At 48.7% G+C, this 13,673-nt stretch overlaps 1 protein-coding gene across 1 annotated transcript in view; it reads left to right on the top strand.

Annotated features, from left to right (window-relative positions):
• The window catches only part of DGKB (diacylglycerol kinase beta), a 490,262-nt gene that overhangs the window by 246,532 nt on the left and 230,057 nt on the right, over nt 1-13,673 (top strand). The window contains exons 16-18 of the mRNA XM_044678847.1: nt 7,608-7,693; nt 9,671-9,760; nt 12,435-12,595. Coding sequence (XP_044534782.1) covers nt 7,608-7,693; nt 9,671-9,760; nt 12,435-12,595 — 337 coding nt within the window. The remainder of the gene's footprint in view (nt 1-7,607; nt 7,694-9,670; nt 9,761-12,434; nt 12,596-13,673) is intronic.

Genomic DNA, 13,673 nt, shown 5'->3' with positions numbered 1-13,673 from the left:
GGAAGGAAAGAAGGAAGGAAGGAAGGAAAGAAGGAAGGAAGGAAGGAAGGAAGGAAGGAAGGAAGGAAGAGTCCCTGCCCTCAAGGAGCTTCCAATCTAATGGGGGAGACAAAAACCAGTTATATACAAACAAGTTAATATAAAGGATAGGAACTAACTGAAAGAAGTAAGACTGAAACTAGGAGAGCTGTAGGAAGGTTTCCAATAGGTGGTGGGGTTTTAGTTGGGTCTTAAAGGAAGCCAGGGAAGTTAGTAGAGTGGAGGAAGAAGAACAAGGGGGATAGCCCCATAGAATGCCCAAAGCTGAAAGGGGGGGCATCTCGTTTTTGGAGGAGCCAAGAGGCCCAAGTCATTGGATTGAAGAGTGTGTGTTGGGGTGTAACGTGCCAGGAGGCTGGAAAGGAAGGACTTTGAATGTCAAGCAGAGCATTTCGTATTTGCTCCTGGGGGTGATAGGGAGCTACAGAAGTTTATTGATTAGCAGAATGGCATCATCAGATCTCCATTTTTGGAAAACCTCTTTAGTGGCTGAATGGAGGATGGCCTGGAGTTGGGAGACACTTGAGATAGAAAGACTCAGCAGCAGCTCTTGCAGTAGTCCTGGCAGAAGGTGATGAAGGCATGAACCAAGATGGAGGCAGGTCAGGTGACAGAAGGCCATTCAAGAGACATTGCAGAGATGAAATGGACAAGACATGCTGCCAAGTTGGAATCCACAGGCTGTGGCACCATATTGGATCTGGGAAATGAGAGTGAGGAATCTAGGATGACTTCTAGGTTGTGAGCCTAAGGAACTGGGAAGATGGTGGAGCCCTTCACAGTTATAAGGAAATTTAGAAGGGAGAGGTTTTAGAGGTGAAAGATCCTTTTGTCTGATCTCTTCCCTTTTTTTTTTTCTTTTCATTTCTTTGCTCTTTACCCTGAGTCATTTTGTTTCATCTTTTCCTGAGTTTCTACCTCTATAAGGGAGATTTTATTTACTTTAAAAATTAAATATGGAATGAATACTATCTAATTCTAGTTCTCTTTCAGTGCTGGTCAGTAAAAATCAGAATCTCATTCAGCATTTTCCCCCATTATTCCCAGTTTGGGGACTTGGAAGAGTTATTTTCCTCATTTTCTCTGTAAGGTTATATCTTGGGGTGATGCCACCTGTTCCCCTTAATGATTCATGAATCCCATATCATCATTGGTGCTCTCATACCATTCCTCATCCGAATGTTGGAAAGTACCTTGGAGAACATCCATTGTAATATCCCCCTCCCCATTTATACTTATAGGAATTTAGGAGCAGTGACAAGAACTGACCCACTGACACAAAGCAGATTAGCACCTAGTTATCTAAACATCACTTGGGGAAGCATTAATTGGGGAGAGTGCCAGCATGCCACTTCTTTCACATGAGCCCATGACTAAATCTCAACTTGAGGTACAGCAGATTTCTGTTAACAGAGAAGGCACAGAAGAAAAGTATGATTGAATCAGATCTTTCCTATTCCGCTGCCATAGTTGAGGCTACCTAATATTTCCTGGGGTGGATTGCTTTACATAATTAAGCATTTTTAAATGACTGAACCAACGCTATAGACGTCACATGAAGCAAAATTCCAGGCAAAGCATCCTTAAAAAGTCCCAGACATTGCTGTAAAAAGGCTCCCGGGTTTTGTGTCTCTCAGAGTTTATCCCCGTCAGAGGAACGGGAACTGGGAGATACAGAGAATAATGATAAGGAAGAGATGGAAAGCATGCAGAACGTGGTTAAACAGGTTCTGCATTTGAATCTTGACTCAGTCACTATCTCTGGGACCTGAGGCTTAGGCTGTTGTCTGGGCTCCCGTTGCCTCACTTTGGAACTTCAAGGAAGACCTGTACTTCCCACTCCAGCTCTAAATCTGTGTTCCTTTGCTCCTGCACTTCATTAGACTCCTTGTGTTAAGAAATGTCTTCTGCTAGACAATCGCAAGCATACATTGCTTCATTTTGCAACAATAAAAACCTGTTCATCAGTGTCATAATCAGACTCTGGGGGCTGAGAGTCTCACCTTGATTGACAGGTGAAGACAGTTGGAAGAGTAGAATGTTCCTGGAGGCCGTGAGGACAGAAAGAAAGGCAGTTGGGCAGAAAGGATATAAATACCCTGGCAGCCCCCTGACAGGGACCCCTGGGACCCCTTGTCTTTTGGGACTTTGACTGAGCTTTGGCTGAGTCTTGCCTAAACTCTTGCTTGGACATTTGATCTTGAACATTGATTGACCCATGGATCCTCTGATTCTCTCTGAATCCCCTAGATATTTAGGCATCCTGGGGCCCGGGGTGGGGGGGGATCTGGGAAGTGGGTAGGAGAAGAAGAGGGGGGTAAAGGGTGGCATTTCCTAAAGGCTGTAGGACTGGCACAACAATTAACATTAAGAAGCTGAGAGAAACCATCATCAATATTTGCATCATCCAAACAGTTTGCTTACTCTGGTTTGGCTGTGGCCAGGCTGAGCCAGAGGAGGTGAAGAATAAGCCAGCATTACTGAGCAGCCTATAGTCCTGAGGGATTATTGCCATAGATTTAGTGATAGGGTCACCTATTCCCCAACCCTTTCCTAATCATTCCTTTCCCTCGTATACAATATAGATAAAAGTTATTAAGTACCTTCCCGAGTAGTTATTCCATCACCACTCTGGGGAGGGAGCAACGCAGTCAGATGAACGTTACCTAAGGCTGATAGAGCTCAATACCAATAACCAATCAACCCCAGGTGGGACCTGAAAAGGTTACCCATCCATTGACCTTTAGAGATCCTGCCTGGGCACTGTTATAAAGAAGGGCAGTTAGTATAACATCCAGCTGGGTGGCAGGACTCGGGTGTCCCTGCACCAGCCTTCAGGGAACCAAACCAAAGCTTCCTCAGATTAATATCTCGGATTACTACTACTAATAACCAGCCTAATCGTGGTAGTAGCCAGATTACTCTCTTCCTTTATAACATCAAAGAATCAGGGATTCTGACCCAGAACATATGCGAGGCTTGTTAAGAGTCCTATCTTGTGAAGATAGAGAGAAAGAGAGAGAAAGAGTGAAAGTGAGAGAGAGAGATAGAGAAAGAGAGAGAGAGAGAGAGAGAGAGAGAGAGAGAGAGAGAGAAAGCAAGAGAGAGATAGAAAGAGAGAGAGAATGAGAGAAAGAGAGAGAGAGAGAGAGAGAGAGAGAGAGAGAGAGAGAGAGATGAGGACCTAAGACTCAGATTATTGAGTTTTAGCAGAAACAGAAGATGGTTCATTCAAAAAGAGGAGGCCCACTGTCCCCCTTGTACCCTTTCAGTCACCTCCTGACCACATCACTCTATTCTCCATTTTTTTACGCATCTCAGCAATATCCCAACATAGCACTGGGTGCTACAAGACTGGCCGAAGGTGAGGGAATGCCAGCAGCATCCCCATAGCACATGCATCAGTCACTTTGGAGTGGTATTAGAAAACTGTCATATGATCATAACGGCGCCTTTACAAACACGGGAAAAGGCTGATGCATAGAGTCAAATTGATTTTCTAGGCTTCCATGATTCAGAAAACAGTTGCATGCTCAGGTAACAGATTAATGCTCAGAAAAGAAAAATAATTTTAGCCCGATCAGCTCCTACGCACCTACTTGCCAATTTAGTCTCAAATCCATTAAAATGCATTCCTCAGGACTGGAGGAATTTGGCCCTTGAAATAATAAACAATTCATCGCCGGGTGCTCTCTTTGATTAAAATGATTTGGTTTAATTTTAAATGTGTATGCATGATATATATGCAGAGAGAGAGAGGGAGAAAGGGCAAGTGAGGGCAGGACAGGAAAGCCAAGCCAAGGGAAGAGAGGCAGGAGAGAGCACCTCCTATATGGCAGACGTGCTGCTAAATATTGGGATAAAAATACCCCAGTGATAAACTAGCTTCACTCAAGTATCTCTTGTGGAAGAGAGAGCAAATAAAAGAGACTTTAACACAGGCCACACAGCAAGGTCCAGTTGCGCTTGCTGGACGGTGGCAGGTCACTGCTTTACTTGAGATTTATTTAATCTTTCAGAGAAAACAAAATGGAGATCCTTGAAAGGAACATTTTACAGACACTGATATCTCTTTTAGCAACTTTTTCCAGATGAAATGAAGCTGCGGAAGAATTGAAAGGAGCCAATGGTTGGGCTTGAATGGAGTGACCAGTGGGAGATTCCACCATCTTTTTTCTAACTCATTTATCATTTTACGGAAAGTTATTAAGAAACTAGAAGATATACAACCCTTGATGTATTTCCCTGTTAGCAATAAGGCTACACACACATATTCACAGAGCTATCTAACATAGAGAGTTATCCAGAAGTAGAACAAACTGCCTTGGTCATTCAGGGATTCCTACCTGAGAAGTTCTTCAAATAAAATCTGTATGACCATGTGGTATATAGGAATTCTAATTCATGTAGAGGGGAACATTTGGACTAGATGGCCAGTGAACACATCTGAGTTCTGTAATTATGTGATATTCAAAAAAGCCCAAGACTTTTTTTCATTTTTTTCAACATTTTTTTAAACATGTATTGGCTCCTTGGTGGAAGAGTGGTGAGGGTAGGCCATGGGGGTCAAGTGACTTGCCCAGGATCACACAGCTGGGAAGTGTCTGAGGCCAGATTTGAACCCAGGACCTCCCATCTCTAGGCTGACTCTCCATCCACTGAGCTACCCAGTTTCCCCCAGCCCAAGACTTTTTAATTGTTTTGATGAATGTTTACTTTGGAAATATATATTTATACATACATATTTCAAATAATTGGTAGGATACTCTGAAGTAAAGACTTAGTAGTAGTAGTAGCTCAAAATACACTGAAATCGTGAATGCATAATAGAACTTGATCTAACATGCAGATGAGTTATTCAGAAAAAAGATTGTACATTCTCCCCCAAATCGATTAACCTTGTCAAAAAAAATTTAAAGTAAACTGTGTGAGATTATGTGCATATACACCGCGTGACATTCATGTCGATGTCTAAGTGAATATACAGATACATCATGTATGTATGCATATATGTGCACTCACATGCTGTATTCATATATGCATTTCTAAGAGGGACTGAAAAGGAGTGAGAAGGAGAGAAGAGGGAGAAAGAGGAAGAGTAAGGAAAGGAGTAGGTGTAGTTCGCAGAAATGTTTTTTGATTGAATAGAGTTCGTGTCTAGGACCACTAACTGCAAACCTCAAAAATTAACTTTAATTCCTGTCCCACTTCATTTTGCCACTTAATGTTTTATTACTGTTGTCTTTAAAGCTCAGGAGAGATGGGGGTGGGGGCGGGCTTCACAGTGCTATTTATTAAATATTTTCTAATTTTTCGGTGTCCGTTTTCTAATAACTTTCCTTTAAAATGGTCGCTGCCCTCTCAAGCTCTCCGGAGGGGACCTCTTCTTGCTCGTATAATCGGAGGCTGCACCGACGTGACAAATGCAACCCTCCAGGAAGGAGAGGAGTTGGGCACCCCATTGAATGTAGCTGCTCTCCAGGAAGGGCGCCTTCTTGGCAGGGAGGCATATTTGGCCCATTTCAGTGATTTTCCTCAGGTATTGCCTCTTGATAAAAATAAAGGAAACACAGTAGGCAGGCCCAGGTAGGAAATGGTAATGTTTGCACTGAGAGTTTATAGAAGAGATGGCCATCTCTCGATAGCTCTGACCCCATATACCAAATACATGGTGACGCCTTACAGAACTCCAGAAATACTTTCTTCCTCAAACAATGAAGAGCTCTTTAACAGACCCGTTTGATTGGAAAAGGAGCCGCCTCAGCGGACGTTGAGAGCCCTGTCTCCAGAAGGGGCAGCTGCACGCTCACCTGCATCCTCCCCATTCTCTCTTTAGTGTCCCTTCCTTCTTCTGGAGAGGCTGCCCAGGAGGAGTCCCTGTGAGGAGGCTGTCCTGGGCACCAAAGGAAGGAGCGTGGCTCCTCCCTAGATAAAGCATTTCTAACAGTGAAATCCATTCTGAAAACAAAGTTCCTGTAGCCATGTGAGAGGACGTTTATGAGCTAAGAGCAAAGTGAAATCTCCCTGGAAGTAGTGGCAGGGCGTTATGCTGGGAAGAATATCAGGTTCTGGTTCAAGAGTGGCGGGAGCCTGGGCTGGGGGGCAACAGAGAAGCCACATTCACATTCTCTGAATGGCAAGATGTTGAAAGGGCCCTGTATATGTCCCCCAGCCTTTCCCTAGAAGTCAGCTGTGCCCATTTCCCAAACAGTCCTGGCCTCTGGCTAGGGCACACAGGAGCAGCGATAATAAGACCTGATTCTCTGCCCATGAGTGGCCATGCTAGGCTTTGGAAAGAGCACTGGGGGAGCTCTGGGTCTGAGCAGGGCATGGTGGGCCATGAGGTAAGGAGGGGCCTTTATGAGTCCTACAGTGGCTTGTAGATGTGAGAAAGTGTCCGTGCTTTAGTCAGAATCTGAGAGTCAGGCTGGACCTCAGACGTTGTCCAAGCCGATCTGGACCTGCCAAGGATAAAGGTCAGAAAACCTTTGAACTTCTTTGGTGGCAGAGGGCTCGTCACCAACCCATTTCTTTTTGTAGTAGCTCTTGTTATATTCAAACTCTGAGGATTGTTAGTCTCACCTTGGTTGACAAGAGAAGGCAGTTGGAGACATGGGAATGATCCCAGATGCCATGAGGACAGGAGCAAAGGCAGTTGGCCTGAGGATATAAATACCCCTAACCGTCATCTGGGAGGGGTCTTTGGTCTTTGGGTCTTTGGTCTTTGGTCTTTGAGCTTGGACCATTGATCTTTGATCTTGGAACAGTGATCTCTGTGTCTCTGACCGTGAGTCATCGATCCTCTCTGAATCTCCCTAGATCTTTAGGCATTTGAATCATCATTAGGTATCTGGGCCCTGGTGATGAAGGGAGGAAGGGAGGTGGCGAAGAAGAGGGAGGTAAAGGGTAAATATTTCCTGAAGGCTGTCAGGGTGACATACCACAAACTGATAATAAGGAAGCTGAGAGTGATCATTGAAGCTGAGAGAGATCATTGATATCTGTACCAACTGAGCAGATTGCTCTCTCTGGTTTGGCAGTGGCCGAGCTGAACCAGAGGGAATGAAGAACAATAGCCTAGCTTACTGAAACAACAGCCTGTAGTCCTGAGGGATTATTCATCATAGCTATTAGTGTGACAGAGTATCCTATCCCCAATTCGTTCCTGATTATTCCTTTCCCTATTTAAGATCAATAGATAAAGTTTCATTAAGTACCTTCCTGAGTGGTCATTACATCACGACCCTTGGGGAGGGAGCAACGCAGTCAGATGAACAACGTGATCCAAGGCTAATAGAGCCCAATATTAATAATCGACCCAACCCCAGGTGGGACCTGAAAGGGTCCTGCCTGGGCACTGTTAGTGAGAATAGGGAATTATATCATCCAGCAAGGGTGACTGAGTTGGAACTCCCCAGTCACCAGTTATCTAGGGAAATACAAAGACACAGCTTCCCTAAACAATATCCCCTAGAAGCATAGTAGTAGTTCAAGGAGTCCCTCTATTTCTTTATAACCCTCTGCATGGAGGAAAGACATTTACATTTCAAAGTGTTTCTATTTTTCAGGTTAAATTTTTTCCGAGATGTCCCTGACTTTCGGGTCCTGGCATGTGGTGGAGATGGAACAGTGGGCTGGATCCTGGACTGCATAGGTATGGAGTAACGTGTTTAAAGGAGATGGAGGAGTGGTGGCAGCCAGGCTAAGGAAATTGCTGGGCCCCAGAAGCTCTTCCACATTTTAGAAAGTCTCTAATGGGTTGGCAGTAGGGAGAACATACCCTTACTTGTAGAAGGGAAGGAGTGTGGCTCGGCATGGTCAGGAGTGTCTTGTCTCTCTAACAGGGCTGTCCACCTGTTAGGCAGCCCCCAGTGACATGGGCCTCAGAGTCCACTAGGAACTGAAAAACCATGAAGTGAGAAAAAAAAGAAGAAAATGAAATAAAGCCAAAAGTTCTGCTAGACTGGCGCGTGAAGCCAAACTCAAAGAATCAGGGCTTTTTGTAGGTGTGTGGTCACTGGTGAAATGTCACCTCAGTCCCAAATATCCGTTTCTCCATCCTTTCCTTTGGTGCTTCTGGGTCTCCCCGCTCTATTGGCTCTTTGGTTGTTTCTTTGAACAATCTGATGCTGTATCCGCCAGTGGTGCTCATTGCAAGTCATCCATACCCTCCAAAGAATGATACAGAAGATGTCTGCCCCGCATGCTGGGGGCCGTCTTTTAGATGACTTGACTTTGAATGGACACCTGATCATTCCTCCCCCTCATAAATATGGGTTCTATGATGAGGATCCTATTTTGCACCTCTTTGTGGTAGGTATCCAAATCTTAGATCTTGAAGTTTACCATTAAGATATTGTGATGAAAAAGGAATGCCAAGGGCATCGCATCTGGATTCTCCCCATATTACGAGGTAGCGCAGTGTATCCACTGCAGAACATGCCTCAGGTGCCACGATTTTATTGAAAGCATCTGGAGTTTGGTGTGTAATTGTTGCGGAATCCAAGCCCTTGGGTGACTGAGACTGACTCTAGCTGCCTTTTTCAAACAGAGAGCCGAGCTTCTGGGTGTCCCAAAGGGAGGCTAATCTCATAGGAAGACATTCCATTGAAGGGAGCTCCTCTTGTTCATAACTGAGCCCCTTTGACTCAGCAACAATAACCCCACGAATGGGACCACCAGAAGAGGGAACACTAATTATTTACATGCATCTTGAACCCAGATTTCTCCTTCAGTTTATTCTATTTCTCAAAATGAAATCCACCAGCAGATGTTGGTACAGCAAAAGAAGCAAAGCTGGGGGCACAGAAGATAGGGTGGACAGAATAATAATGACCACATTTGTCTCTCTGCTCCAAGTACCTCACAGAAAGGATCTCACAGACTGGGAAGTTCCCCTCAAGTATTCAGGCCCAGCCCATCCATCTTGGGCCACTCTGAGCCATGTCCTCTTTAAAATATCATCAAAGCATGGTCCACCCAAAAGCCAGGGGGCCTTCCTCAAGTTCTCTTGATATCGCCAGGGCAGGAACAGAGCAGGCTGACCATATAGCTATGATCCCTCTCTCTCCACACTTGACCATCTCTTCTTTTCCTATCACTAAATTCCTTAATGACAGCAGTTAAAAAAAATGTATGAGCAGGAGGGCCACTAAGGATGTCCAGAGATCAGAGTAAAAGATATTCTCGTGTTCATGGAGAAAATAATTTAATTTGATGGCAAAGTAGCCAGAAAACAAATCTGTGAGGCTCTTTCTACATCCTGTTCTTTTCAGGATTCCTAGAGATACTGGACACGTACTACACCTGATTTTTTTGTCTTAAGTAATAGAGTGCTCGCTGCTAATTCAAGCATTTGTGACGTGCCTGCTCTGTGCCACTCGTGAGATTGAACCTTGAGCCTCAAGGATTCAAAATCACATTAAAAAACAAACCACAAAATAACGCCCGGCCTAGAGAAGCTCACTGTGTGCTGTGAAATATGCTGGAAATGCTTCTAGACGGTTTTGTGAGTCACTATGGGTGGATCCTGTGAAGCTGTGTGGGCGTACAGGGTTAACATGACGGACGCTGTCCTGTTCCGACTTAACTTTTGTGTGTGTGTCTGTCTGTTTTCCTTCCAATTCCACAGAGAAGGCAAATATAAGCAAGCATCCTCCAGTCGCCATCCTGCCTCTTGGGACCGGTAACGACCTAGCCAGATGCCTGAGATGGGGCGGAGGTAAATACAGTGAATGAATGAATGAGTGAATGAATGAATGAATGAACAAATAAATACAAGAAAATTGAAATTATGAAGTTTGCCTAACCGAGACAGACAGGTTCGAAGTCTCCCATTCAGAATGGGTTGGGGGGGGGGGGCTCTGCGGACATCCCAAGGGCTCCTTCCGTGCCCACACATCGAGCTAAGCAGGATTTCTCTTCAGACTGGCTCAGGTAGGATGTAGGAGGGAGAGAAATGGGCACCGGTGGCTCGTGGCAGGCCCAGCTGACGGGGCCTCTCTGGAGCCTATTGAGGCCTAAAAGATTCTGTGGGAAAATGATTTTTCCTTAAATAAATAGTGAGATGCTTCTCCCTGTAAGGCCACTTGTAAGGAGCGGAGCCTGACTCGATTCCGAGTTTAGTTGTAGTTCGGTTGCCTTTTGGGAGAAAAAGAGATTTGAAGGTTATTCAACAGTTGGAAATAGATTTAGGGGAGGAGATGGAGGACCCATCAGAACACGCCGGCCACGGATGGAGCAGAGGCCGGAGCTCCCCGTGGCCGTCTCCCCCGCGGGTGCCCAGGCGGGAGGCAGAACCCTGAGCGATCCGAGGCTTGAGGACGGCCCAGCCCTCTTCCTGGAGAGCAGCCCCGCTGCATGGAGAAATGGAGAACGCCCCGCGCCGGGCCAGGGGAGAAGCTGTTCCCGGGAGCGGGGAGCCACGCGAGGGGCACGTGGAAGAGTGTCTCCGGGAGAACTGTGGGACGTGGCGAGGATCCGAGCGAGTTCAGGGTCCAGAAGGAGGGAATCCCGGGATGGAAGAGAGATCCGTCTGGGTGTGTAAGACCGAAGAGGAACCGGAGCTCGTCCGGAGCCGCCCACCGCCAGGAAAGGGCGGCCAAGAGTCCCTGCAGCTGCCAGCATCCATGCGTGCATGCGTGGGTGGGTGTGTGAGAGGAGGCGTGGCTGTGCGCATGCCTGTGGGGAGCGGGTTCAAATGCGGTGCATGCCTGGCAGGGCTCTGTCTGGGACAGCGCTGTCTCGGGGGCGCTTCCCTGCTTGGCGGGAGGATGGAGCCGCAGCCACTGGCCAGATCCTTCGTGCTCTTTTCCCTTTGGAATCTGGAAGACCCAAGTGCAAATGCCTCCAGGGACCCTCACTAGATGGTGACTGACATCAGCTTTCTCAGGCTCGATTTCCTCATCTGTGAAATGGACTCACACAGGAGGGCCCACGTGTGCGCAGCCCAGCACTCGCGCCGGGGTCCTGCCTGCTCTCACTGCCCCCGAGGCCACTTCTTCTTCCCCTTCTCCTCCCTACGCTAGCCGCGAGCGCCGATGACCCAAAGGCCGCCCCTTTGGGGGCAGAATCAGCCTCGTCCCGGGGTGGGGGGGGCGCCCAGAGCCTCTGCAGGGCCCGGCGGGGAGCTTCCCCTTGGCAGGACAGGCCGCGGCCTGCACGGAAAAGCTGCCCATGACGGGGAAGTGCCTCGTCCTGCCCGGAGGCGAGGAGCGTCCTGCAGGCCTCACACCCTGAGAGCCCCGCGTCTGACCCATCTGAGAAGCCCCTGAACGGGCTGAGCTTCAGGCCCTGATCTCGCAGCGAGCCTCGGATCTTGGGGTGCTGGCAGGCCTGCCCAGCCGTCAGGTGGGGCCCCGCGTGGGGGGAGCCCGGGGCAGCCCTGCCCAGAGTCCGCAGCGGGGATCCACAAGCATTGCTGGTGATTCCCCTGCCCTGGGCTCGTGCAGCCACAGGAGGAGGCTCGGCCGGGAACCTTCCCAGCGTCCTCTCTCAGGACGCCTCCCATCCGCCCTCCCCATCGAGTCCTCCTGCCTTGAAGTGGCTCACAGCGGCCCTCTCCTGTGGCCTGGAAGCCCTCCTGTCTTGGGCCTGGGCATCGCTGGGCCTTGCCAGGCCCTCAGAGCCGGAGTCCTCATGGTTTGCCTTCTGTGCTCCCCCTCGCGTGCAGCAGAGCTGAAGGAAGCAAAAGAAAATGCGAGCAGGCAGCGGGATGATGACCGCCTCCAGTCTATGTGTGGGGAAACTGAGGCAGAGAGAAGAGCAATGACTCGTCCACGGTCCTCCCACCTCCCCCTGGCCCGGCTCCCTTAAATAGAGAAGTTTATTCCTTCCCCTTTCAAGAAGTCTTCAGCCACTTGACCAGCACTGGCGGAGACAGACCCTCGGAGGCCTTGGGCTACACAGGAGGCTCCACCGAGTTTCTGTTTTTTGGTTTTTTTTTTCTTTAAACCCTCACCTTCCGTCTTGGAGTCAGGACTGTGTATTGGCCCCAAGGCAGAAGAGTGTAAGGGTGGGCCATGGGTGTTAAGTGACTTGCCCAGGGTCACACAGCTAGGAAGTGTCTGAGGCCAGATTTGAACCCAGGACCTCCTGTCTCTGGGCCTGGCTCTCCATCCACTGAGCTACCCAGCTGCCCCCTCTTTTGGTTTTTAATGATGAGAAGAAAGCCCAGGGGGAGCTTCCTGATCGCACTGGGATCTCCTTCCACCTTCACGCACTTTTATTCTTCGTTCTTCAAGGGCTCCCGAGGGCTCTTGGACGAGGGTCAGCCCAGGCGTCAGAGTCACACTGACCGGTGGGGTCCAAGAAAGGGTGATCCTGGCCCCTGGGCTCAGGCAAGGGCAGCCTCTTGTGCTCCCTGTAAGCTCAGGCGCTTCTGTCCTCTGTCCTAGGCTACGAAGGGGAGAGTCTGATGAAGATCCTGCGAGACATCGAGAGCAGCTCGCAGGTCATGCTGGACCGCTGGAAGTTCGAGGTGACCCCCAACGACAAGGACGAAAAGGGAGACCCAGTGCCTTACTCCATCATCAATAACTACTTCTCCATCGGCGTGGTAAGTCTGTGCTCTGCCCTCGCGCCTCCTCTCGCCATGCTTCTGTGGGCAGAAAATCCGCCCGACGGCCGAAGCTGCTCCCGGCCAGGCTTTCCCTCGGCCGGGCTGCCCCAGGAGGGAGGAGACGAGCCGGCGCTCATCGCACGGTTTGGGGGGGCCCGGAGGGAGTTTAAGGACCACTTCCAGGGCGTTGAGAGAAGGCCGAACCTGGCTGTGGCTTCACTTGACACTGAGGGGAGGGAAGGAAGGCCCAGCGGGTTCCCCCCATGCGAGGGCAGGCCCTGGGGGGGAGGGGAGGGGGGGAGACGGCACACACACTAACGGGGACTCCGGCCTGGGCTCCAGGCCCGAGAGGTCCGACTTCCCTCCTGGTTCCATTTCACACAGTGAGTTTCCGAACTTTTTTCTCTTTGGGACTTTCACCTTCAGATAAAACAAGGGAGGCTTTGGCCAGGAGGTGGATGGGAGGCGGTAGAGAGGGCAGCATTTTCACAGGGGATAGAGAGGAGGAGGAGGGGGAGGAAGGAGGAGAGGAGAGCTCGGGCACGTCCTAAGCACTCGCTCCGGGCCGGGCACCGGGCCAGCTGCTTTACAAAGGTTAGCTTGGTCGGGTCCCACAGCTCGCGAGCAAGGTGCTAGCGAGCATCTGAGGCACTTTTGAATTCAGTCTTCTAACATCAGGCCCAGCTGCCAGGAGGCAAGAGGCAGGGCGGTGACACTTATTTTAGACCTATTTGTGACAACAGGAAGATGGTTTTATCCACATTGCATTTGCCTTAATTCTAGTCCACCACCCAGCAGGCTGTCTGTTGCCTCCTCTTTTTGTCTGTCTCTCCATGCTGAGACACAATGTAGTGTAGTAGAGACGGTTGGCTTTGTGGTTAGTATTCAAGTCCCACTACCAGGGTACAAACCCTTCGGCTAGGCAGGGAGAGAAGGGAAAGAAGGAAAGGAGGGAGGAAGGGAGGAATAGAGAAAAGAAAAAAAGAAAGAAAGAAAGAAAGAAAGAAAGAAAGAAAGAAAGAAAGAAAGAAAGAAAGAAAGAAAGAAAGAAAGAGAGAAAGAGAGAAAGAGAGAA

The sequence above is a fragment of the Gracilinanus agilis genome, chromosome 5 (assembly GCF_016433145.1).
Source record: "Gracilinanus agilis isolate LMUSP501 chromosome 5, AgileGrace, whole genome shotgun sequence".
Taxonomy (NCBI): Eukaryota; Metazoa; Chordata; class Mammalia; order Didelphimorphia; family Didelphidae; genus Gracilinanus; species Gracilinanus agilis.
Note: the sequence above shows the minus strand (reverse complement) of the source record. Positions and strands in the feature narration are given on the sequence as shown.